This window comes from Zonotrichia leucophrys, chromosome 23 (assembly GCF_028769735.1).
Source record: "Zonotrichia leucophrys gambelii isolate GWCS_2022_RI chromosome 23, RI_Zleu_2.0, whole genome shotgun sequence".
Classification (NCBI taxonomy): Eukaryota; Metazoa; Chordata; class Aves; order Passeriformes; family Passerellidae; genus Zonotrichia; species Zonotrichia leucophrys.
The window spans coordinates 4755259-4778576 of NC_088192.1; the positions used below are offsets into that span (position 1 = coordinate 4755259).

At 39.6% G+C, this 23318-nt stretch overlaps 1 protein-coding gene across 9 annotated transcripts in view; it reads right to left on the reverse strand.

Annotated features, from left to right (window-relative positions):
* Positions 1-1874: 1874 nt before the first annotated feature.
* Positions 1875-23318, reverse strand: part of HNRNPR (heterogeneous nuclear ribonucleoprotein R) — a 33229-nt gene continuing 11785 nt past the window's right edge. For 3 of the 9 annotated variants that reach the window (XM_064731682.1, XM_064731674.1, XM_064731681.1), the window contains 7 exons: positions 23051-23227; positions 21746-21881; positions 20470-20675; positions 19627-19776; positions 17476-17597; positions 11567-17301; positions 1875-7431 (listed from right to left, as the gene is read on the reverse strand). In XM_064731682.1, the coding sequence (XP_064587752.1) occupies positions 16689-17301; positions 17476-17597; positions 19627-19776; positions 20470-20675; positions 21746-21881; positions 23051-23227 (1404 nt within the window). In that variant the 3' untranslated portion in view covers positions 1875-7431; positions 11567-16688. The remainder of the gene's footprint in view (positions 7432-11566; positions 17302-17475; positions 17598-19626; positions 19777-20469; positions 20676-21745; positions 21882-23050; positions 23228-23318) is intronic. The other 6 variants (XM_064731680.1, XM_064731679.1, XM_064731676.1 and 3 more) reach the window with 6 other exon arrangements.

Consider the following 23318-nt stretch of genomic DNA (forward strand, 5'->3'; position numbering starts at 1 on the left):
TCCTTATAAAGATAAAATTCAAATACTGGCCTTCAGTTGTTTTCTCAGTTGATCTTTACAAACAAGATGAGTCAATGAGTGCTTTGCTAAGGGACAGGTTAGCCTGCATTTCTTTAAGTACATCTCTAATGCACCTGCCCTTATCCAAGGGCATTTCAGGCAGACAAAATATATATTTAAAAAATCTGACTTTTAATTTGAACTCCAGCAGGTGGCAATAAAATCACCTGTAAAGAGCTGCTTGTTAATTTTTAAAACATGAGAACTGCACACCATAAATAATTTTGTCTACAACTGATCAAGTTAAATTGTTGGGGGCAAAATAAAAGTAAAATACTGAGAATGTAACTCAGCTCTAGCTCTCCTGGAGCCCCTTTAGGCACTGGAAAGGGCTCTGAGGTGTCCCCCAAGCCTTCTCATGGCCCCAGAACAGAGCTCCAGCCTTTAGAGCATCTCTGTCCAGCAGCTCCTTGTCCTCCCAGAGGGGATGCTGCACTGCAGGAGGGGCTCACACAAATACAAATTACACACCAGATTCATTTCCAGTTCACAGGTGCCTTTGGAAAAAGCAGGAATTCACACAATCAAACACAACATAAAGAAGTTTATTCCTGTTCTGGTGGACTTGCAGGGCTGGGGATGGCTCCTCATCTGCAGCCAGTGATTCCTTCAGGCCAGTCCCAGTTGAAAATTGTCTCTTCTCTCCCCATGAAAATCATTTGCTTGGTTGTTCACAGGATAAACTTTTTCCATAATAGGAGAAATTCACTGAATTTTGATGGAATGCAGCATCACACCACCCTGTTCCCAGGGAGCAAGCTGCCTGCCAGCAGGCACACCAGGGCCTGTGCCCAGGGACTGCACACACAGCACTGACACCACAATGGGCCAAAAGAACACATTTGAGAAGGTTTTGTTTGTCTGAGGAGGGTTAGAGCTGAATCAAACATCATTTTGGATTTTAAGTTGCCAAACATGTTTGGTTTTGGATGTTTTTTGAAGTTGCCAAACATATTTGTTATAGGATTAACTCTAATTCTGTTTTCATGGCCAAGTCTCCAAAATAACCTCATGCCAGCTTCTTAATTTACACTTCTGCAGTAGCTGTTGTCAGGAACCTACATTCCTGCTATTCAGCAAGATTAGTACAATGCTGCATGTAAAAAGGATTAAGCATAGGAAAACCCAGTGTATTTCTGAGGGATTCTGGTAATATCTGCCCAGCTGAACTGAAAAACAAAACCAAACTGATCTCCATGACATGCCATAGAAAAAAAAAAAAGGGATTTTGAAGTCAATACACACATGCACACAAATTTTCACCTCTTGAAACCAGATCTGCATGGGCACACAGGCTAGCTTTCATCCTCTTGGAAAGAACCAAATGGAGGAATATTGAAAACACACCATTGGGTGCATTCTACTCTCTTCTCAGTCCTCCTTTGAATCAAAAACCAGCAAGCCAGGATGAAGCCAAACTCTTGGTAGTTCACCTTCATGTGGCTGAAGTTTCCCCACAGGACTTGGCACTTCACAGGAACAAAAGCCCAAGATCACAATTTCCCATTTGTTTCACCATCATCTCCCAAACCAACATTCAGAATTAACTTTTCTTCATGAGAAATTTCTTTGATTTTCTTACAATGGTTTTCTGTCTGATCTTAAGCATCAGGACACTCCAAGAAAATACTCAAAACAGAGAAACTACCAGTGAAGGTCTTGTGTGGACACAGCAGCTTCAAATAAAGTTTTTTTTATTCAAAAGAAGCAGTTATGAGTTTTTCTTCTCCTCCCTGCATGATCCAAAGAATACATCAGAAGGATGTACCTAACACATGGGAAACTTGGACCCCTGGAAATCAGCCACAAAGCAAAGACTTCAAAAGATGTTTATTAGGAAAACCAGACATTACAAGAGGGCCAAACAGATTGTACAAGACACGTGCAGTTTCTGGTACAGTGCAGAGAACAAGGAAAGTCTGCAAACACAGGTAACACACCCACCTGAAGTGCCACCATGGGCACAGCCATGCTCAGGTCACTTGCCATCAAAGGCAGGTACTGGGGTCCTTCAGGCAGGCAGCCAGTCCCTGGGATATTTCACATTTCCTGCAGAAGTACAGATTGCACACAGAGCTTTAATGGCACTTAAAACAAAATTACTGCTCAGGAATTCCTACATCCAAGTTGGGGCATTAATATAGTGTATCTCATAAAACTTTATTTCTTTGTTTTCAGTCAAGGTCATCTAGATTTCATCTTCTTATAGTGCACTTTTCCTGACAGATAATAAAACCTTGCTGTCTACACATGATTCTGCCTAGCAAAGCATATCTGAGACTGTTTGCTTTGTTAGCTAAGGAAGAGATCCAGATTTAATTAAATAATTCAGATGTATTGACAGGCAAGTCCCTTATAACCCACATCAGAGAAATGAGATATACATTAGTTAATGCTTTTATTAGGCTTTAGAACAAACATGTCCTAAACTTGACCAAACCCAGGAATTCTTGTCTTTAAAGCACAGCTAACAGCAACCAGCAATCCTCCATCACAGAGTGGAGAGCAAAACTCACTGAGCTCAGCAGAGAAAAATGAGCATGACCAGCTCAATAGCTTCTAGCAACAAGTGTGACATTAACAGTAATTCTCAATCAGGAAAATGAATAGGAAAAATATCTCACTGAACAGACTGGTGAATTTACTGTGTCTATATCTTAAAAGACAAATAAATACTGCAAGAATGGTTAAAAATCTAATTTTCAAATTAATCTCTTCTCCTCCCCATATAATATATAATAAATGCTCTGTTTCTTGCCATTTTGTACTGGCTTTAGCAGCTGTCTAATGTCCAAGATCACAACTTCCCATTTGTTTCACCATCATCTCCCAAACCAACATTCAGAATTAATTTTTCTTCATGAGAAATTTCTTTGATTTTGCTTACAACGGTTTTCTGTCTGATCTTAAGCATCAGGACACTCCAAGAAAATCCTCAAAACATCCAACATCTGTCTATAAACTTTAAGGATTGTATTTAAAAAAAAAAAACAAACACATTAACTATCCAGAGCTTGTCAACCCCTTCAGCCCCAGCTCTAAACTTACCTTCTCTGTTGCAACACAGCTGTTGGATATGCTATAAATAAAGACAAACATTTCAATCAACACTGAAATTAATAAATGGAGAAAACCACAGCTAAGACACACAGCACCTAAACCCTCAGACACACCAGACCAGGGGATCAGATAGGAGTACCTGCCACCAGAGTGCACACTTCAAGTCCATGCTTTAGTGCCCATCACAGTGTCTATCCTTCATCATCTACAAACAGACCAGAAATAATGGCATTTCAAAGAGGAGGAAGTTATTAAAACAAAGAGCACAGATCCTGCAATCCTACCCCATGGAAAAGAGGGAGCTGGCATTCAGCAGATACAAAAGCAGCAAACATGAATAAAATAGAATTCACAATCTCAGGGAAGGCTTTTTGTGGTGAATAATTTGAGAGTGCCAGGTAGTAATATCAATATGCAAATAATGAATCAACCCTTACACACAGAGTTTACAGAACTGCAGAGAGCATGAGCAGGTGTTACACCATCCTCCTGCCTCTCTATAAAGCCAAAGGTAAATGCAGCAAAATCACCTATTTCACATGTCACCAAATATCCCAAGTTGCTAAGGTAGACTTGGAAAGATCCTTACTGGGTTTTCTTTCAAAATAAGCTGCAACTCTTTGCATCAATTATCTGTAGCTAAAACTTAGGACTGAATCTGGAAACAAGAATGCAGGTGATGTTCACCTGAGCCTCTGCTTCAGCTCACTACAGGGAATGTGACACACTGCCAGAACTGATTTCAGCTGTTTTTACACTTCAGTTTCTGAATACCAGTTTGGAGGTTTGGTCCATGGTAAGTAATGAATATCCATGTTTCCTGACTTTAGCTGTAAGGCTTTCTTCTTTTTAATTCTGTTCATCCTGCTATATTTTAGATACTTCTCTTAAGCATGCAGAATAAAAAGAAATCCCAGCTATTGTGGAACAGATCATCATCTTTTCCAAACTGGCCATTAAGGAGAGAGAAGCTGTTCAGAGATGGATCAACCTGAACATCCTGCAGATGAAATAAAATGCAACAGTCATTTCACTAACATCTGCTCAGGCAATTCATAACATTGTGCAGCAGTGACATTAACTGGTGTTTGCTGACTCTTTTTTTGGATTTAAAGTCCTAAATTACTTTGATGTGCTCACATGAATGATGAACAAGCAGGCTGCAAGGTTTTGTGATGTTTATGCAAGTGTAAGAGATGATAGCTGCCAAGTGTCACCAGCAAGGTGCTACCACAGGAGTACACAAGTGTGCACAACCACACTTCCCAAAAGCATTTCCTAAGACTATCAGCCAAAAGCCATGAATACAAAACAGCCAAGTCCAGAGAAACTAGAGATTTTAAGATTCAAGAAATGTGATCACAACATCCTATTTCTCATAAAATGAATGAAGTCTGAAGAGAGCAAGAGGTATAAGCTAAGCCAGGCTGATGATCCAGGCCAGAGACCAGAGATGAAAGAACCCAGAGGAAAATCACTCCCCTCAAATGAAAGCAAGCAACAAATAACTGTTCCAAGAAGCTGTGAAGGTTGATGGGGTCCTGCCAGCAGTGTGTGGATATAAAGCCCTAAAGCTCACTCAAACCAAGCTGATTTCTGCACCTAAAACTCTTGGGTCACAAGACATGCAATTTGTATCAGAAAGGGCTCAGACAACAGAGCAAAACCACAAAGCCAAAAAGGGCTTGATCTCATCCCTCCTCTTACCTCTGGAAGATGGAAACTCTTCAACTCAGCAGTGTTAGGAAGGCAGCACTACAGAGATGGGAACACCTCAATGGAATGGGAAGGTTTTCAGAGTCAGTGAAGCAGAATCCCCTCTAACACCACCTCAAACATCACCTACACCTCAGACATTACCCTGCACTCTGAGTGATGGACAAAACCTACCAAAATCAACAAAAGCACTGAAAATATTTTACTTATTGTAAATGTAAGCCAAGTAGGAGGATGGAAGACCAAGCCTTGAAAAGCCACCATGAAAAGGGGAAAAGGTCCAAGCCCAAAGAGAAAGGGTCACACATGAAGTGGAAACACAGACAAGCACAGACCTCCATGGCAAAGCATATAAAAGCTGAAAAGCTGCTGGCAAAGCTTCACTTTTTGTTTGGATTTTGGCAAGATCAGGAAGTTCCCTATGAGAAACTGGAAAGGATGCAGGTGTGTGGGGCTGACACCTTTGTGAGCAAAGAGAAAAGCTGCATAGGTAAAGCACAAAGACAGCAAGGGTTGGACAAGGAAAAGCTGCACCAAGCCTTACCTGCCTCCAGCTCCCAAGGGCTGCCCTCCTTCAGCCAGGCCATGCAGCTCTGTGCTGCTCCTCACCAGGTTTCAATGGATAAAACACCAGAACTGTTTGGTTCAACCCAAATCACGCGTGGAAAAAGCAGGCACTGAGCTCCACTTCTGAGAACACAATTGATTTTTATCCTCCTCTGCCTCTCTTGTTGTGTCAGGCTCACAAATATTCCACCTGAGCCTTGCAAAGCAGCAGGGACCTGAGAAGGCACTGAGTCAGGTGACACCCAAAAAGATGTTTTCAGACAAATATAATGAGCAGTTACACACACACGTCTCTGTCTCACCTCTACTAAAAGCTCATTAAAACTCAGCTTCCTAATCACTTCAATTTAAAGTACAGAAAACCAGGAAGATGTGAATATGTGTTTCTTTTTTTTTTTCCTTTTAAATGTTTGCAATGAGTCCTAAACTGTGAGGTAAATATGAGCCAAACCTGACCATGCTGACTACTGGTGCATGATGAACCATAAGAGACTGAGAGGGACAAAGCCTAAGCCCAGGAGATGTAGAAAACACCTAGAAAAGGAAAAATATTCAAAAAATGTAACAATAAATATTGAAAAGAAACTAGGGAGTCATATAATTTTCTGTCTAACTTCTCTACTTGCCAGTTTTTTTTTGTTTGTTTTTTTTAATTTTTTCCCCCAGTGTAGTGTTGCAAAGGGCACTGAGAAGCCATCTACTGGTATGCCCAAATTCCTTCAGTCCACATTCAGCTGAAATTTCTAAGAAGCAATTATAAATACTTCAAAAACAAGTTTTGCCTGAGCAGTTTCAATTAAAAACCCACTGGGCTAAAAATAAACTTGATTTAAGTAGTGGAGCATATATTGATTATTGCAGGTATTATTCTAACAAGTTTAAGAGCATGGTTTCCAGCCCAAAAACCCAGAATGTGATTGATACTTGTGCTCTAATAATCCCTTTCCACATTTCCTGTTCTGCCAGACATCAGTCAGGCAGTGAAGAGCAGCTTTGCCCTGCAGGCTACAACCCAGAGCACTGCCACAGGCCAAGAGTCACCTACAGGGAAATTGCAATTTTGCTAGATTTTTGTAAATTTTAAAGAATATCCAGGCTCCAACTGATTTCAAACTGTGCCACAGCTTTAGAATCCTAGTGTGTGTGCAGAGGCTACAATGGCAGGTGGCATAAATGAAGTCCTGAAATCCTTTCAGGAAAGCCAGCAAGCAAACTTCTCCACACAGACAAGGAGAGGTAACTCACCAACTCAATTCATTTGGCATCATGAATGTTCTTCAGGGATTATGAGATGAGAATGGAAGTTAAACATTAATAGTAGATAAAGGAGTCCAGGCACTTGTGTACTAAGATATAAAAATGAGTTTTAACTTCTTCAGAGCCTGATTTCTGATTGCTGTTAATAACTAAAGTTTCTAAAATAGCTTATTTAGACAACTAATAGAGAGAAAAAACCCTGTGCATTTACACAGCCATAGGCTTTTTCTTCTCTTTTCATTCTGCCATCTTCTCACAGCAGCACTGAGACACCTGCACTGGCTGAACTGTTTTTATGACAGGACTGAACTCAAGAGTGTAACACGCAAATGAACATCTAATCATGCTTACATCTCAATTTTCATCAAGCAATCCTATCTCTGTAAGTAACTGCAATCATTCTCAGGCTCTTGGCATTAAAGTCTGATTGTGGGGTTTTTTCTCACTAAAGGTTTTGTGGTCTCAGTTTGGAACAGAGAAGAATGTTTTGCTAACACAAGCAGAGGCTCTGTGCATCAAAAATGAGTCTGGCTTTGCTTGAGATCCACCTGGCTCTGCCAATCCCACACTTCCTCCTGGAAGTCTTCTTACATATTTATACACTGCACTTCCTCCATGCCCAGGGGATTAATCAATTCAGGCATCATTATTTAATTTTCACCTACCAACACAGTACATGACAATGGAGAATCAATGTGAATTATGTACCCCATGTTTCTGTTACATCAAGAGCAAAGTTCACAGTCTCTATGGCCAGATCCAGCTCAGTATCTGAAAAACATGCATTTTTAAATAAAAAAAAAAAAGTTACACCAAGCATCCTTGTGGTCTGTCCTGGATTATTTAACTTATTACTAGAGGCTTTGTAAGAAATACACAATGGTTAAAGAGATGCACAACACACAACTTCTTTGCATTTCAAGCTCAAACTGAAACAGCCACAGAAGACAGCAGAGATGTTATTTACTGTTAGCACTTCCTGCTCCTCTCCTGGTTACCCAGCCTACAAGCCAGTTGTTACTTTGGATTTGGATTTTATTCATTAGCCTCTACTGACTGCTTTCCTAAATGTCTCATGTCCCCTCTTTTTCCCAAGGTCAATCATTCTGTAGAAATATTGAGTAGAAAACTTTCTGAGCTAATTCACTTGCACCCTTTGTTCACATAAAAGCAACACTAAAATAGCCTGTGTCAGTAGGAACTGCTCAGATCCTGTCTGCAGACTCAGGCTTTCAGCTGCACTTGACAGCTCAAACAAGACAATTCTAACATAAAATAGGCCAATTTTCTTCAGAATGCCAAAAAGTTCTACCCTGCAGAAATAATCCTCATGGAAAGTCAGGATATCCCAGCTGAACCCCAAGAACTCAAATATATGGTCCTTGGATAATCAGAGAACAGAAAACAGAGAATCAGTATAAAATGTTCAATTGAGTGAAAAATCAAGGAAAGTGAAGTTAAAGGAAAAAACATCCCAAGTGCTGCCTCTGAGAAGAAGGATGATTATTCCCACCACAAAATTGGACTCTAAACCTTTATGCTAGAGTCTAGACTTTGCTGGAACAGAAGAGCTGCTTTTCATGTATTCCTGAAATGCAAATTTCCATTACTACTTATTCCTTGGTGAAAGAAGGGGTGGAGCTGATCACAGCAATTACCAGTGAGAACCACAGGAGTGCTCTCCCAGATGTGTAAACAAACACTGCCCATCCCACACCGCACACATCTCATACCAGAAATATCACAGAGCTACTCAAATAGCTGCACATCTGTATTTCAGCAACTTCTACTGATACACCCACACATTTGATGTTCTTTAGCTGCTTCTATTTTAAACCCCAGCCTAGCTGCTAAAAGGATTTTTCAAGCAATTTCTAAGATAACCTCCATTGGTGGAGATACCTCTCTGGCCACACAGCCTCCCTCAGTGGGGAAGGTGCAGCCTTCACTGCACAGATCCCACTTTGGCCAGTGAAATAGATTTAATTTGTGACCTTTCGATTTTACATGCTACACTGCAAACCCTTCTGAACCCACTCCTAAGGCACATAAAAGAAAACATCAATTTGACATGAGAGAAAAAGCTAAAACTTTACAACCAAGAGTCAGTCAAGCAAAAAAGGAGAGGGGAAAAAAGCATATTTATTTTCTGTGAACTGCCATGAAAGAAACATAGAGAAGATTTAATGTTTACCAGAACATTAAAGAAAATATATGTTCTAATGCTTCACAAACATGATGAATGATGAATGTTTTTTGTATAAAATGATTTTATGAGCAAATTAGATCCTAAGTGCATGCCTACAGTTCTCTGCAAGATCTATCATCTAAAAATGCTGATGAAATTAGTAACTCAAGTTCTCATACTTCAGGTAGGTAAGGAATAATATCAAAGAAATTTGAAGAATCCTTCAGTATTTTTACCTTTACATACCACATCAAAAAAATCATTTGAAAACCAGCAAGGTCCACTCAAAAAAAATCTCAAACCTTGCAATAGAGCTTTGCATCTGCACCAGCAGCTTGTTGGCTCAACACATCCAAGACACTGCAGGAAATGCTTTTTTCTTCTTTCTCTCTACATGAGGAGACAAGTACAGGTGAACATCCAACCAACAATGGGAGAGGAAAGGAAGAGCAGAAGTGAGAAGCTACAATGCTACCATTAGGGATTTAAGTATCCTCATTTCTATGGAACCTTAAATTCAATGTCTCTACTATAATCATTGGTTTGTCCAGCATGAGAGCAGCAAGAACTGCTTGATGGTCAAGTATCACTTAGGATCTGAATGAGAAGCAGCTGAGAAATCCTGCTGGCAAGTTCACCAGAACTGCTACAGACTCACTCTTCAACCTGAAACTGAATTTTGTCTCTGACCTGTGTGTTCAGCTCAGCACTGCTCTATCAAAAAGCCTACAGACTGCTTATTAGATGTAATGCAATGTATTGGCATCCTGCAAATGTACAGCAGTTTGAAAATCAAAGCTACAGAAATCAAAAATAACATGAACGGCATAAAGATTGACTAGGTATTCATTAATAGGGTTTTTGTAGTGAACCCCTAAATAATAGCTGAAGGAAAATTGGTGGGGCAGAAAACCAAATTTGACAGAAATGGTTATGATTAAGAGTCATCTTTAAAGCTGTGTCCACCAAAAATTTTAAATTTAATCCAGAACTGTTTGGAAACAGGAGAATAAAGGTGGCTGCTCAAATTTCTGGAGTAAGCACAATGGGATAAGCATGACTGTCCTTATTTATGAGCTACTGCTCAGCTCTCTGGCTATTAAAGGACCTTTGTATGATCTACACCCCTCCAGTTTTTGACCCTGTGGAACTTGACTCTGAATGCTAGGGCAATATTCCCCTGGCCTAATTTTCAGCACTGTGCAAGATCTCTGGATTCCCAGAAGAGCCCTATGAACCCCTCAGCACAGCCCTTTCAACTCTGACCTTCCTGATACTGCACCAAGGACACTGCCAAGGTGGGAAGAGAACACCTACTGCAGCATGAGCAGATTTATAAAATACCTGAAAATTGCCCATTCCAGCAAAAAGAGAAAGCAATAAGAATTCCCAGTTCTTTTCCTCTTCCTGGAGTGGCACACAGCAAACTTTGGTGAGAGGCCCCAGAGATCTGATGTCAGATCAGAGCCACCCCTGCCAATAATTCATGTTTACTGAAAAATGATCCAGCTGAGCTGCTGCATTATTGGGTGTTTCCCAAACAGGACCAGCTACCACCTACCTGCAAGGACTCTACTGCAACTCCTCTGCCCTTCCCAGGGAGAGCAGGAAAAGCTGCCCAGTCCCCAGGGTGCCGTGGGCACAGCCAGGCTGTCTTTCCTTGTTTGGGACTTTGGGTTTTTGTAAAGGTTGTTGGGTTGGTTTGGGCTTTTCTTAAGAACTGCAAGTATTTTTAATCACAGGACTTTTAGCCCATGCAGCATTTCACTTCTCTTTTCCTGCAGCAGTTAAAGCAGCACAGCAGGGAATTCCAGAACAGAAAGAAGCATCCATTGCTAAGACAGCTGAATGCTCTCCAGAATCAGATTCCTCTCCTATCATGAAATTAATGCTTACACCACATTTCCTCTGAAATTCCAGCTGGGTATGCACCTTCTGCACACCAAATGTGAAATGTCTGAAGGTATGTCAGAAAGAATAATGTCCTGTGAACAGGTGCTGATACAATGGATGCTCATTCCTTGAAATTAAAATGTAAATACAATCACCTCTCACAGGTTGCTGTGAAGATTTAAAAACAGAACCTGTGTATCCTACACTTACACAAGCTCTACAGAAGTTCAACAGGAGAATCCAATGAGAACACTGTACACTCACTGGTGCTAAAGAAGGAAAAAAGAGAAGCTTGTGTCTGAAGCAAGGAGGGCAGAACTGGAATTTGGTCTGCTTTTCATTCTTTTTTCCCTTTTATTTTTTTGCCTTTAATGCAATTTGGCAGCTTAATCACATAAATACATACTGACATTGTGTTTTAAACTCATGAACTTCACTGATAAGAGACTGATGTTTTATGAAAGGAGCATGTCCCATTCCCATCATTTCCAGCTATCTCCAAATTCCACATGTTCAAAAGCCAATTCCATTCAGTTGCTTTTTCTCCTGTAAGGACCTTGCCCTCTGCTTCCTTTCCCAGAGACCACCTGAGCATGTGCAACACATCCTACTGCACTCACTACCAGCAGCTCTATGGGACATGCAGACTGGAAACTCCAGAATTAAGAGATCCTCTTTTTTCTGTTTATGATTTTCCAAGTGAAACAACACTGATGACTTTGTGTGATCATAATGTTCTCAAGTCGTGGTATGCCGAGTAAGGTTTATCTGGAACGAAACAAATACTTCATTTCTGAAAATTCCTTACAAAATACCTGTACTCACCAGGCACATTTCTTCTGCAGGTGTTGTCACAACTGGCATGCTATTCAGTCCCACAATGACTGCACCTGGAATGCTCCTCTAGCCTAGAAAGCTTTTCCAACTTCTCTGCTCCTTTCCAAGTACTGCATGAACAAGCAGGAAAAGACAAGTCTGCTGGCTGAGGAAAGGTGCAAGATGAGCAGGTGCCATGAAGAATTCAACATGTCCAAGTATTTGATTTGCAAACCTGTTCTTCAGCTTTTGCTATGTTTGTCTAGAATCAACATATGCCTTCCACAAAAAGAGATGAATATTAAAATCCAGTGGGATTTTATAATGGGATCAACTACAGCTGTCCTTGGTACAAAAGCCATTCTCTCTTGATTAATGACTTCTAAGCATTATCATGTTCAATACATAAATGATTCAAACTCATGATATGCCAGTTTTATTATTTCCAAGGCAAAATTTTATTATTTTCCAGAGATCTACTTGGACACTTTTCTTAACAGCATTCTTAAGCTTTGAAGAAGTGTGCTGCAAATTCTGCTTTTCCACAGGTGGGGAAAGAAATCCAACCCATACCTGGATTTAATTAGAGAGGAAAAATTTAAATGTTCAAAATGTTTTATGCTTCCAGCACTCTTAAAAGAGCATCCACCTTTCTTCTGAAGTGCAAGTCATCTTTATTTTCAAATTAATTTCAAGAACCTATACCATATGCCTCTCTTGAACATGGACAGATTTAACCTCAACTTTTACCTTCCACATTTGCAATCTCTCCATGGTAATGGCAGATTTTGAAAGCTATTCCAGTGCTCAGGTCTGTGGAGCTCATATCCTCCCTCCTCCCACACCAACCCTTTCATCTTACTGAAGGAAATGAGAAAGAAAGTTTTCTTACCTAGAACTCCAAGGTTAATGTCCCCTGCGAACCCCACCTAGCAAGTCGACATCATGACATGTCAGGTCAGCCTCAAGCACGCTTCCCTGATAGTCAGGTAAAAGGAAGGAGTTAAAATACAAAATTGACACTTGCAGATTTCTGGACATCAGAAAATATATTCTGAACTGTCTTTCAGAGCTTCTGGTAACCTCCAAGTTGTTAAAACATTTCTTCAGAGGGATTCTCCTGTTCTAAAATTTCAGAAGTTCCTGATCAATAACCAAGTATCGCAGATCCACCTTGACTATTTTCATCATTTCTTATGTTTTCCCTTCAGTACAAATGATTTTTTTTTTCCCTACTCTACACATTTTATCAACTAATACATGCTCAACCAAACTGCTCTGGGTTTCAAAGGACAATTTAAGCCAATAGACTACAACAGCTTCATTCAAGTTCTAAGTTAACAGAAGCTCTAACTTCTTTTTGTTGTTGTTTTAGAAAAAACAGGAACACAACGTGGTACACTCTTTCTATAAGGCTCTGAGCTACTCACAGAGGTCACACGAATGACAGAATTCCACTGACAGCCTCCACCTCACTAGCAATCCTTCATCACACACATACTCCTCCTCAAGTCATGCATGATCAAAGATTGCTGATGACAGATTTCTAGGAGAGCTCCTTGCTGTTCTATGGAAGGGCCACCAGCACTTTTAGATAACAATTAATTCTTGCTGAAAATACATTCATTCAGTAGGGTCTTTGGGTCTTGGTACTAAATGTTTTTGAGAGGTTTAAGACTTTTTGCTCAGCACTTCACATTGGTTTCTCTCCTAGCCTTATAATAAGAGTGCCCTCTGTATTTTTTTTTTTCTGTGGAGTTCAAATTATAGAAATGGGTTTAATGTCCAAACAGAGAAGGGACAAAAAGTGGTCAGGTTTTTATACAGAGTCACCAAAATCATGCGGTGATCTTCTACTTCGAGTTTATTTTGGAAAGCTTTAAGCAATGCAGTTGTCATTCTTTAATAATCAGACTACAGAAGCTGAGATTTAAAAATAAACAATTGCTAGAAAACACTTGGAAAAAATGCAAACTCTGTTGAATGCAATAGTAAAATTTTAAGTTGAGTTTAGTAAACTAAGTTGTTAATAAAGTGAAATTAATTATATAATAACACAGTAGCTGTAAAGTATTTTGCTCAAGTTTTGGAACTGCTAGGAGTCTGGTAACTTGCTTCTTATGTCAAACACCTTATCAATACAGACATTTAAGCAACTGCTATAAATGAGTGATCAAATGATTATTAAAACTCCATTTCATGGCTCCTCCTCCAATGCCAGCAGGACACCCATAAAAGCTGAATATTGGTGTGCAAGTTGAAATCCATTTTCAACATATTATAGAGGATTTTTGCTCAGTTATATTGAAGAAACAATCAAAAGAAATGCACGAGAGTAAATTTAAATTTATTTTTTAACTAGATGTCCAAATTGTGCTGAGAAATTCTTCCTTTGAGTCAGGCATGGTAGTTTTCCACTGTACTACAGTATCTTTGCTTGATAATTTTTTCCATCATTTCATTAAGTTCTTCAAGTTCAGCACACACCACTATTCAAGTAAGCTGTAGCACACCTTATCTATGGATTAAATAAAAGTACTGCTGCAAATTTAAAAGGTGAATTTGAGTAGCCATAAACCATGTAAATCAAAGAACTTGGTATATCTTGCAAATAGAAACTTCTACTGAGTTTAACTGTTATGATTTTCAATTATAAAAATTAATAGCTCACTCCACATATTTACTAAAACTACTGATAGAAATGATGATTTGGGGAGAAGTAAATACAAGATGCAACCTTACAGTTCTTGAGGAAGACAATTTTAACATTTTTGTTTCTCAGCTCTTTTGTTACCACTATAACTGAGGTGTTCACCTTCCCCCCAGTCCCCCCACAGCCCTCACTAGCACCTCACTCTCCTGGCTAAAGTGCAATATGGGAACACTGCCTTCTGCCAAGATGGAGAGCACTTGAAATACGATTCCAATTAAGCTCCTTGTACTAGATCCCCTTTACAATGAATACTGAAAAGTCAATACTTATTGGGACTACAGGGTTCTGCTCAGCACTGTAAGAGCTGTAGAACTACCAGAAAGTCATTCAGATAGGGCAGCTAAAATTTGTGTTAGAACAGAATTACAAACCACATCCTTACCACGAGCAAAAGCCTGAAGTGTATAATCAGGCAAAGCCCTCTGAGTTCACTGCTCAGGTAAGAAACAGAGAGGACATGGTTTGGCTCCATAACTGGAGAAAAAAAAAAACCCAAACCCCAACATAATAGATATTGATTTTTTTAAAAGCACTTTTAAGCTATTTATGACCAATTCTATTAATTGGAAGAGGCTGACATGGGCAAACCCATTTCTGAGAAGCAGACAGACATCTTCGATTCAGGTCCCAACTCAAACCCTGCAATCCCATTCCAGATCCACAGCAGTGTGGGGAGCCTCATCTTACTGGGAATATTCTGACATTACACACTTGAGACACCAGACAGGAATAGAAGACAAAGGGAGGAGTATGACCACTGAAGTTTAACTTCCTCAATAGTCTGTGTTTGGAATGCTGTAAATCAAGTATGAGCAATGTATTGGATTTGGATATTTAGAGGTCCGGCAATAGTTTTCTTTAGAGAAAGTATAAATCCGTTTGTTTCTCTCTTTTCTTGAGAAGCAAATGTTCTTCATTGTGGTACAGAATGGCTTAGATGCAACACAAGAGTAATGTCATGATTTGCCAGTTAAAATTGACATCTGGGAATGTCCAAGACAAGGGTCAAAGCAACACATAATATAATGTAGCTAGCAATGCCCTCAAAAGATAAAGTCTTAAACTTTTGAACAGCCTTTATTTTAAGGCAGGAGAATTCTAAGGCAAATTGTTCATCATGGCAGAACATCAAATTAAAATGTCAAGATAGAAATAAGCAGAATCTGGAGAGTATGTTCGTGTTATCCGTAGCAAGAAATTAATTTAGCGTGCCATAGCACCCAAGCTGTAATTCTCATTCCTAGTCAAATATTATTTGAGATTAGATTAAGATGCTTGAGATCAAAATAATTTCCCTGTGTGTCTGTAGGCTCAATTATACAGTAAGGCTGGATCCTACCAGAACAGCCTCCACAGGACATCACCAAAGGAACAAAATTAACACCATTGTAGGATCTGCTTCCTTCTCCACATTACATTAGAGGACTAGATTTTAATCAGATCTCTGTGAATGCTTGGATACAATTCAACACTTTTAAATAGGAAAAAAAAAGTTTCAAAATTAGATGCTGATAAATTATTGAACAGCAATTAAACAGTGAGTGCCTTTTGGGCTGTCCGTAATTTCTCCTAGTTTTCAGTCTGATGTCCACAGTGCTACATGTTGGAAAGCACAGGAAATTTTGCACGAATTTGATCACTCACATAGGCAGTTATACTTTGAAAACAATATTTTTCACAAGAATTACCAATGAAATAATGTTTTAGGACACAATTGAATTTGAAATAGGTAATGTTTTGAATAGATTTTTGAGTTTTATTGAAATCTTACATGAACAAGAAATTGGAAATACAATCACATCAAGGAACAAATTGCCACGGCTTTGACGTTTTAAGCCAAACAAATTTTGTAGGGCAGATTTTCAAAAAGGTGTGAAGTTATAACAATTTAAAAACACAGTTATCCTACTTCTAGGAATGCAAAACATACAATCATGTTATTTTCAATACAAGAAAACTTAATTTGTTGTAATTTCTTAAAACTACTAAGACAAAGCACTAGCTTTTACTTTTATGTACAGCATACTCCTATGTAGTCTATCCCAAATCCAAAAAAAAAAAAAAAAAAGAAGAAACTGTCCAAAACCAGAGGTTCTGCAAAATCATGATTGAACAGTGTGCCATTCCTGCTTTTAAACTGCTAAAGTGAAGCCTAAAATGATAAAAGCACTGAGACCCCATAAGGAGTTCAGGAATTCTGCAAGCCCAGTAATGTCCAAGTGCGTTTATGAAAAAAGAAAACTAAGAGACTCGAGTATATACACAATAGAGTGATTCTTCAGCCCAATACAAATGGCAGCCAATCGCTACTGAAGGATGAAACATTAAGCCAATTTTTTTCTTTTTTTTTTTTTTTGAAAGATGTAGAGCTATAGCCAATTCTATGTTTTCCAATATTCTCAATCCCTCCTCACTTGTCTACTTCCACTGTTGCCCATAAGTATCCTGATAAAATTCCTGGTTGTCATTATTGTAACCATAGTTACCGGCATAGTCACCACCTTGCTGGAGCGGCTGCTGAGCGATGGGTTGGGAGCCCCAGTTCTGCTGGTTGTTGGTCTGCCGGCGCTTGGAATCAGGCTGGTTGTACCCATCTGCCTTTCTCTTGCCTCCTACGTTGCCCCCACGGTTGCCCCTGGCTCCACGAGCACCACGTCCTCTCTGCTGCTGTGCAGGGCCCCCTCTCCCCCCCCTGGCTCCTCTCGGCGGTCCCATGGGTGCCCCCCTCTGTGAGTAGCCAGCTCTACCTCTTGGTGGTGGTGCTCCCCGCCCCCTAGGTGGTGGAGGGGCACCTCTCCCACCCCTTCCTCCTCCTCCTCTTCCTCTTATAGCATAGCCATCATCATAGCCGTAATAGGGATCTTCATAGCCACCACGGTAGTCATGATAGTCATAGCCATAGTAATCATCATAATAATCTTCATAGCCATAGTAATCTGGGGGATAGCCATATCCACCTCTTCCTCCACGGCCTCGGCCTCTCATAGGAGGTGGCATGCGAGGCGGAGGGTAGTAATAATAATCTTCATACCTAGTAAAGAAAAAGAAGCACAGAATTATTTCTCTCCAAAAGCAACTCCAAATACAGTATGTTGTTGATTAACAATATGAAACGTGGAGAAAAGTCAAGTCAAGGCATTGAGGTGTTGCAGAGCAGCCCCTGTTTGCAGGGTGCAGCGTTACCGCGGGGCGAGGTGACACTCACGCAGTGCTCCGGGACGCCTGTCTGGCAGCCTGACGCTCTTTCCTTTTCTTATCCGGTGGCTTTGCTAATACTATTTCAATTTCTTCCCCTTCTATCTCTTTCCCATTCATTTCATTCATAGCCTGTATAAAAATTAAAAGAAAAATAACTAAAAATTTTTTTCCATTCAAAGGGAACTAAAACTTACTGCAAGAAACCAGACAGCTGGGCTGCTCCAGGCTGAGCTCTGCCATTTGCTTTGCTTTTGTGCTACATAAACAGAATGTTACACATCACTTTTCCAAGAGCCACTTCATTCACCAGTTATTTTTTTTTATATAATAAGATAAAAAAGAGGATTAAAACATATTAAGAATTATTTTATGAAATCAGACGTAGCACCATCAGTTTTTATGCTCCTGTATCTCCTAGAAACCTTTCAGAAATCAACAAGTTCTCACTACTCACACTGACATAAACACTCACTGCACTTACAAGCCTGGTAGAACACATAAGAGATAGAATTGTTATATTTGTAGTTCCCAGGTAGCTGAATGAGAGCCAAGTGACTGAGAAAATCAAGTAGTTCTGAGGACAGATACTTGAGGAGAAAAAACCACAGAAGATTACTGAAAGTTGGTGATGTCATCAAGCAAGCCCTGAATCCTCCAGAAAATTAATGTGCAATGTTTTACTATCAAATGTGCCTACAAAGAAAACTTAATACACAAAATACAATTAGGACTAGACCCTCCCAATTCCTCACCTGGAGTTATCTGCATTGCATTAAACTTTTTTGGGTATTAATATTTGCATTAATGAAGACTTTGTGTCTGTACACCTACGTGCCTCAAAAGCATTAGAAATTGTGGCAATTTATTTCCACATAATTACTGATAAAAATTAGTAAATGCTAGAATCAATGATCCAGTTCTATGCATTCCACACATAAATACCATAACTTCATTGAAAGCCAAAACACATCCACACACAAAAATATCTCGAAGTTCATAAGCCAATTTAGTGGCCATGAAACAGACACATGGGCCACACGTGGTGGTTTCCAGCTTGAGATGAATGTTAGTGATGCATTTGATCTTTTTCTCAGCTGCTGCAAGTTTCCAGTTGCTGAAATCTAACAGAGCACTCAGCAGGGAGCAGTACTTGGAAAGGGCTGGAGAGTGTTCACAAACACTACACAAAACCACATCCAGAGCTGTGCTGACTTACCCCTTGTCTGAACTTCTTGTCCTCCCTCAGACACGGCCTAAACCTACCCAAACCAACCTCAGCCTCGCTAAGTAAGACTGATATTCATCTTAAAGCCACAATCAAGAGTATTCTAAAACCTAATGTCTTGTGTAGTAAAATCCTAAGCAATTAAATGGCTATAAAATCATTAACAAGACCAAGTGCAGAGCCTTTGAACTGTCCATACAGCCACATACACCACATGCAATGTATCTGCTTCAAGACTCCCAAATTCAAAAAAACACTTCCTACTCTCCTATCAACTATGGATTTAAAAGACAGATGAAGTAATTTCTACAGAATTCAATGTACTGAATCACAGTCAGCAGATATTAATGACCTTCTCAACAGCTCATGGCCACAAAGGAGGAGAACTCTGAAGCTTACAATAATGATCTTCAATATTTAACAAGTCATTGAGAAGAAACCTCAGGTGCATGCAGAGTGAAAAACTGGAAATGCTTGAAGAGTTGCCAACACCACTCTCCTCTCCTTCACAAAGTATTTTTTAATTACCTCCCAATTTCTATTTGATACTTCTGTCACTCCAAAACTACACACAGCCTTTAAATAGGGTCTCTGAGAGACAACTGATACCTTCTGCCACTGTTTCCTCAGTAAAATTGTCTAGGCTGATCTCTTATTTTCCTCTTCTCTAGACTCTCCTGCATTGCTCTACACCAGTTTTCCAGTCTACTTGTTAACTCACTACAGTTTTGTCCTTTCAAGTTTCACATCCTCCTAGCTACTGAAATCATAGGAACAAAATTATTAGCACTGAAATTCTTACAATGGGAACTTTATTAAATGGGCTCTGTGGTTTGTCTTACCCAGGTATTTACTGTACAGAAATTTCTTAAAACCATTCATAAAAAATAAAGTGCTCTCACCAACTTAACCAAGAAAGAATAATTAACCTACCTTCACTGCTGCACCTCTGTCCTCAAAATGAACAAATGCATAATCCTTCAACTTCTTTACTCTTTCCAGCTTTCCAAATTCAGAAAAGGATTTCTCAAGAATTTCTTCTGTCACAGTAGTGGCCAAGTTTCTTACAAATAAAACTTTAACCTGGTGAAAAAATGAGAACAAAGCTGTAATCTTTAAAAGTCAAACCTTAAAAGAAACAACTAACTAGTAATTATTCTCTTTTTGGTTGTATTAAGAAATTTGGGTAACTTTATTAATTCTGAATCTGTTTAAAAAAAAACAAAGTGCCTTGTAGTTAGTTACCTGTATGAAGTTTCTACAACTTCTCTCCTTTCACAGTTCCCTTCCATAATCAGAAGAATATCCAGCTTTGATTTTCTGCTTCTGGGATGCCACAAATCCCAGCAAAATTTTAGTAACAGACCTCCAGGACAACAAGGAGTTACCCCAAAACACTGGGATAAAATGCACATCCATTCCCCATGCTGAACTTCACCTTTATCTCACTCTGGAAAACAGTTTCACACAACACCTACCTGGTGTGGATTACAGCTAAAGCAGAAAATGCACAGCCTGATGTGTCCATCCAGCAGGATAACCCTGCACAGGACTAGCTCAGATGTTAACAGCAGTCAGTAACAGCACATTTCCAACATCTTCCAATGGCAACTCACCCACAGTGCTCAGACCACGTGCACAGCTTAGGGTGAAATGCCCTCTAATTGCTTTTTGTGCCTCACAATTAGCCTGGCTCAGCTGCAACAAATCTTTGTCACTGTGGCATAAAGAAATTCCTCCCAAAGCACAAGAGCATCCAGTGAAGTCTCCACTGACCTTTGCCATGACTTCTGGATCAGGTTCCTCTACTGGATCAGCCCATTCCACTGTAACAACATTTCCCCAGACTTTTACTTTCCCACTCATCAGGCGTCGGCGAGCTTGTGCTGCTGACTTGTGATCCTCATATTCCAAGAAGCAGAATCCTCGATTCTTCTTTTTATCATCAGGTTGATGATACAAAATTACATCCACCAAACCCTCTGAAAAACATATCTTTAGTACTGAGCTTCAAAAGGAAAGTAAAAATCTAGTCTACCCTAATATGCCTTCACTCATGTTTTGTAGTGATTTAGAGTTTTACACCTGAAAGGGAGTGGGAGCACAAGAAAAGCAAAACAAATAGATATTCATCCAATTTACCCAGAAACATGTCACCTAGCAATTAAAATTCCTCAGAATAGCTCTGCAAAACATCAACCTCAGCAACTCACACAATCTAAGTTTTCTATACTTTTTAAATCACTTTTACATCTTTGAAAGGCAGCCAGCACTAACTCATGACCTCTCCCCTGCCTCCTGCAGAACCTAGAAGGAACATCTTCCACATCTCTCCAAAAAGAGGAGAGAGAACTAAATGAATATTCACCTTCTGTTTTCACCACTTCCCTGAAGTACTTATAAATAGCAATCCTAAAAAAGAAGCAGGAGGTTAAAGCTCTCCTACAGGAACAAGAGCAAGTGACTCAATCTCTTATCTAAGGCAGAAGCACCCTTTCACTGATGAGCTGACTTCTCTTTTTCCTACTTGCTGCACATACTGGAGAATGCTGCAAAACTGGGACAAAAAAATTAGTCTGTTATTAACTATTTCTCTAGTAATACTCCCTCTAAACCAATTTAGTACTCCCTCCTCCCCTTCACTACTCAGGAATACATTTGCTTCAGGCTCCCCAAAAAACTTCTCCATGTTGACAGCAGAACCTCCTGTGGATCCAGTCACAAACACAGAACCTTCAACAGAAAGTTAGAACAGGTAACAGAATTGGAACCTTCATTTTCTTCAGAGTTCGTGTGTGCTGCTCTCTGAGTTCATCTGAGCTGTTTCCATCTCTAACTGTAAAGTTCCATCATCATTCATTGAACAATCACTAAAACAAACACAAGTCCCTTTACACTCCACCTTAAGATACAGCACATATATAAAATTTCTAACAAATTCAAACTTGGAATCCAACTTGAAAACAGTTTAAGTGGTACCTGAACACATCTGTCAAACAACTAGATCTACAAAGCAGAGACTAAAGGTATTCTGGGACTCATTAAGTCTTACCTGTGACTTTACCAAACTCTTCCAGTATGTTTTCCTTAGTTTTGTTCTTTGGAATTGACCCAACAAATAACCTGTTGTTTGCCACGGAGATGCATACTCCAAGGTGCTTTCCAGGACGGATTTCATAGTTGTCACACTGAAAAAACAAATCCATTTATTTGTTTTATCCACAATACTATGCATAAAATATTCCCAAACCATAAACTCAGGTATTTTCTTCATCATCTACTACTTTTGTACATTGCATATTGAATTGGCATTGCAAGAGAATTCTCAGAACAGCTGTTTTTGTGTCAGCATTCACTTGGAAGAACAGTGCCAAGCTTAGGATTTCCAGAGACTTCAGAAGTCTTGTTGAATGAAAAGCTACAAAAAACCCTGCAGTAACAGGAACAACATGGGACCATATACAAATTGCATTGCATAAATTTATTCACCTACTGTTTATCTCAGACTTGAAAGATCTTTCTAGAAACTTCCTCTGCTGTCAGTCAACTGCTGCTGCTGTTATCAGTAAGCAAATACACGGCATTAAAGATACTGGGAGTTTTTCCTCTTTCCCTGGACAGCTCTGAACACTGAGAGGGTTTGCCAAGACAATCAACAGCCTAAATCAGTCTGTGACCTGGCTTCTACCCCACCCACAACAGCAGGCATTTTTTTGACTTTGTCCATCATAGAATTAAAAAATTTAAATGTCAAGATTTAAAAATTCCATTAATAAAAAATCTAGTCCACTGCTTCATGCTTGTACCCATAGCTGGACTGCTCTGAAAACAAAGACTCCAAGAGGCCTTTAAAGGTACAAGAATTCAACCTTTAAAAAACAAATTCCAGACAGACATGGTCTTTGTTTTAATCAGGATTAAAGCTGGAATTAAGTAGGCTCCTATCAATCACCTAAGTACTCTGATCAGCCACAGTAAGGTACAGCAGATAACAGACTTAGGAGTATCTGTATTTACTGATGGGATGGGATGGGGAAGGAAAGGGGAAGGAAAGGGGAAGGAAAGGGGAAGGAAAGGGGAAGGAAAGGGAAGGAAAGGGAGGAAAGGGAAGGAAAGGGAAGGAAGAGGGAAGGAAAGGGGAAGGAAAGGGGAAGGAAAGGGGAAGGAAAGGGGAAGGAAAGGGGAAGGAAAGGGGAAGGAAAGGGGAAGGAAAGGGGAAGGAAAGGGGAGGGGGCAATTTTTAAGAAAGTAAAATTTTGAGTCTGTCAATGGATGCTTTGAAGATGTCATTACTTAAGAAATTACCAACATTTGCTGTTTAGTTTGTCTTGACCTGTCTGGAAAAAAGTTAACTCACCAGTTTGACTGCTTCTTGTGCTGCATCTTTACTACAAAAGGTAATGAAAGCATAACCTCTGTTCTGACCAGAAAGAGGATCCATCATGAGACGCAGATCCCAAATTGGACCAGCTTTCTCAAAGAGTGGTACCAACTCATCTTCATAAAGGTCTCGGGGAATTTTACCAACAAAAACCTAAAAAGGAAGAGGACACTTGAAACAAAGGTTTCTCAGAAATACAAGGTTCATTTTAACACTCGGAAATTCCTGGGAAAGGAAGAAAAAT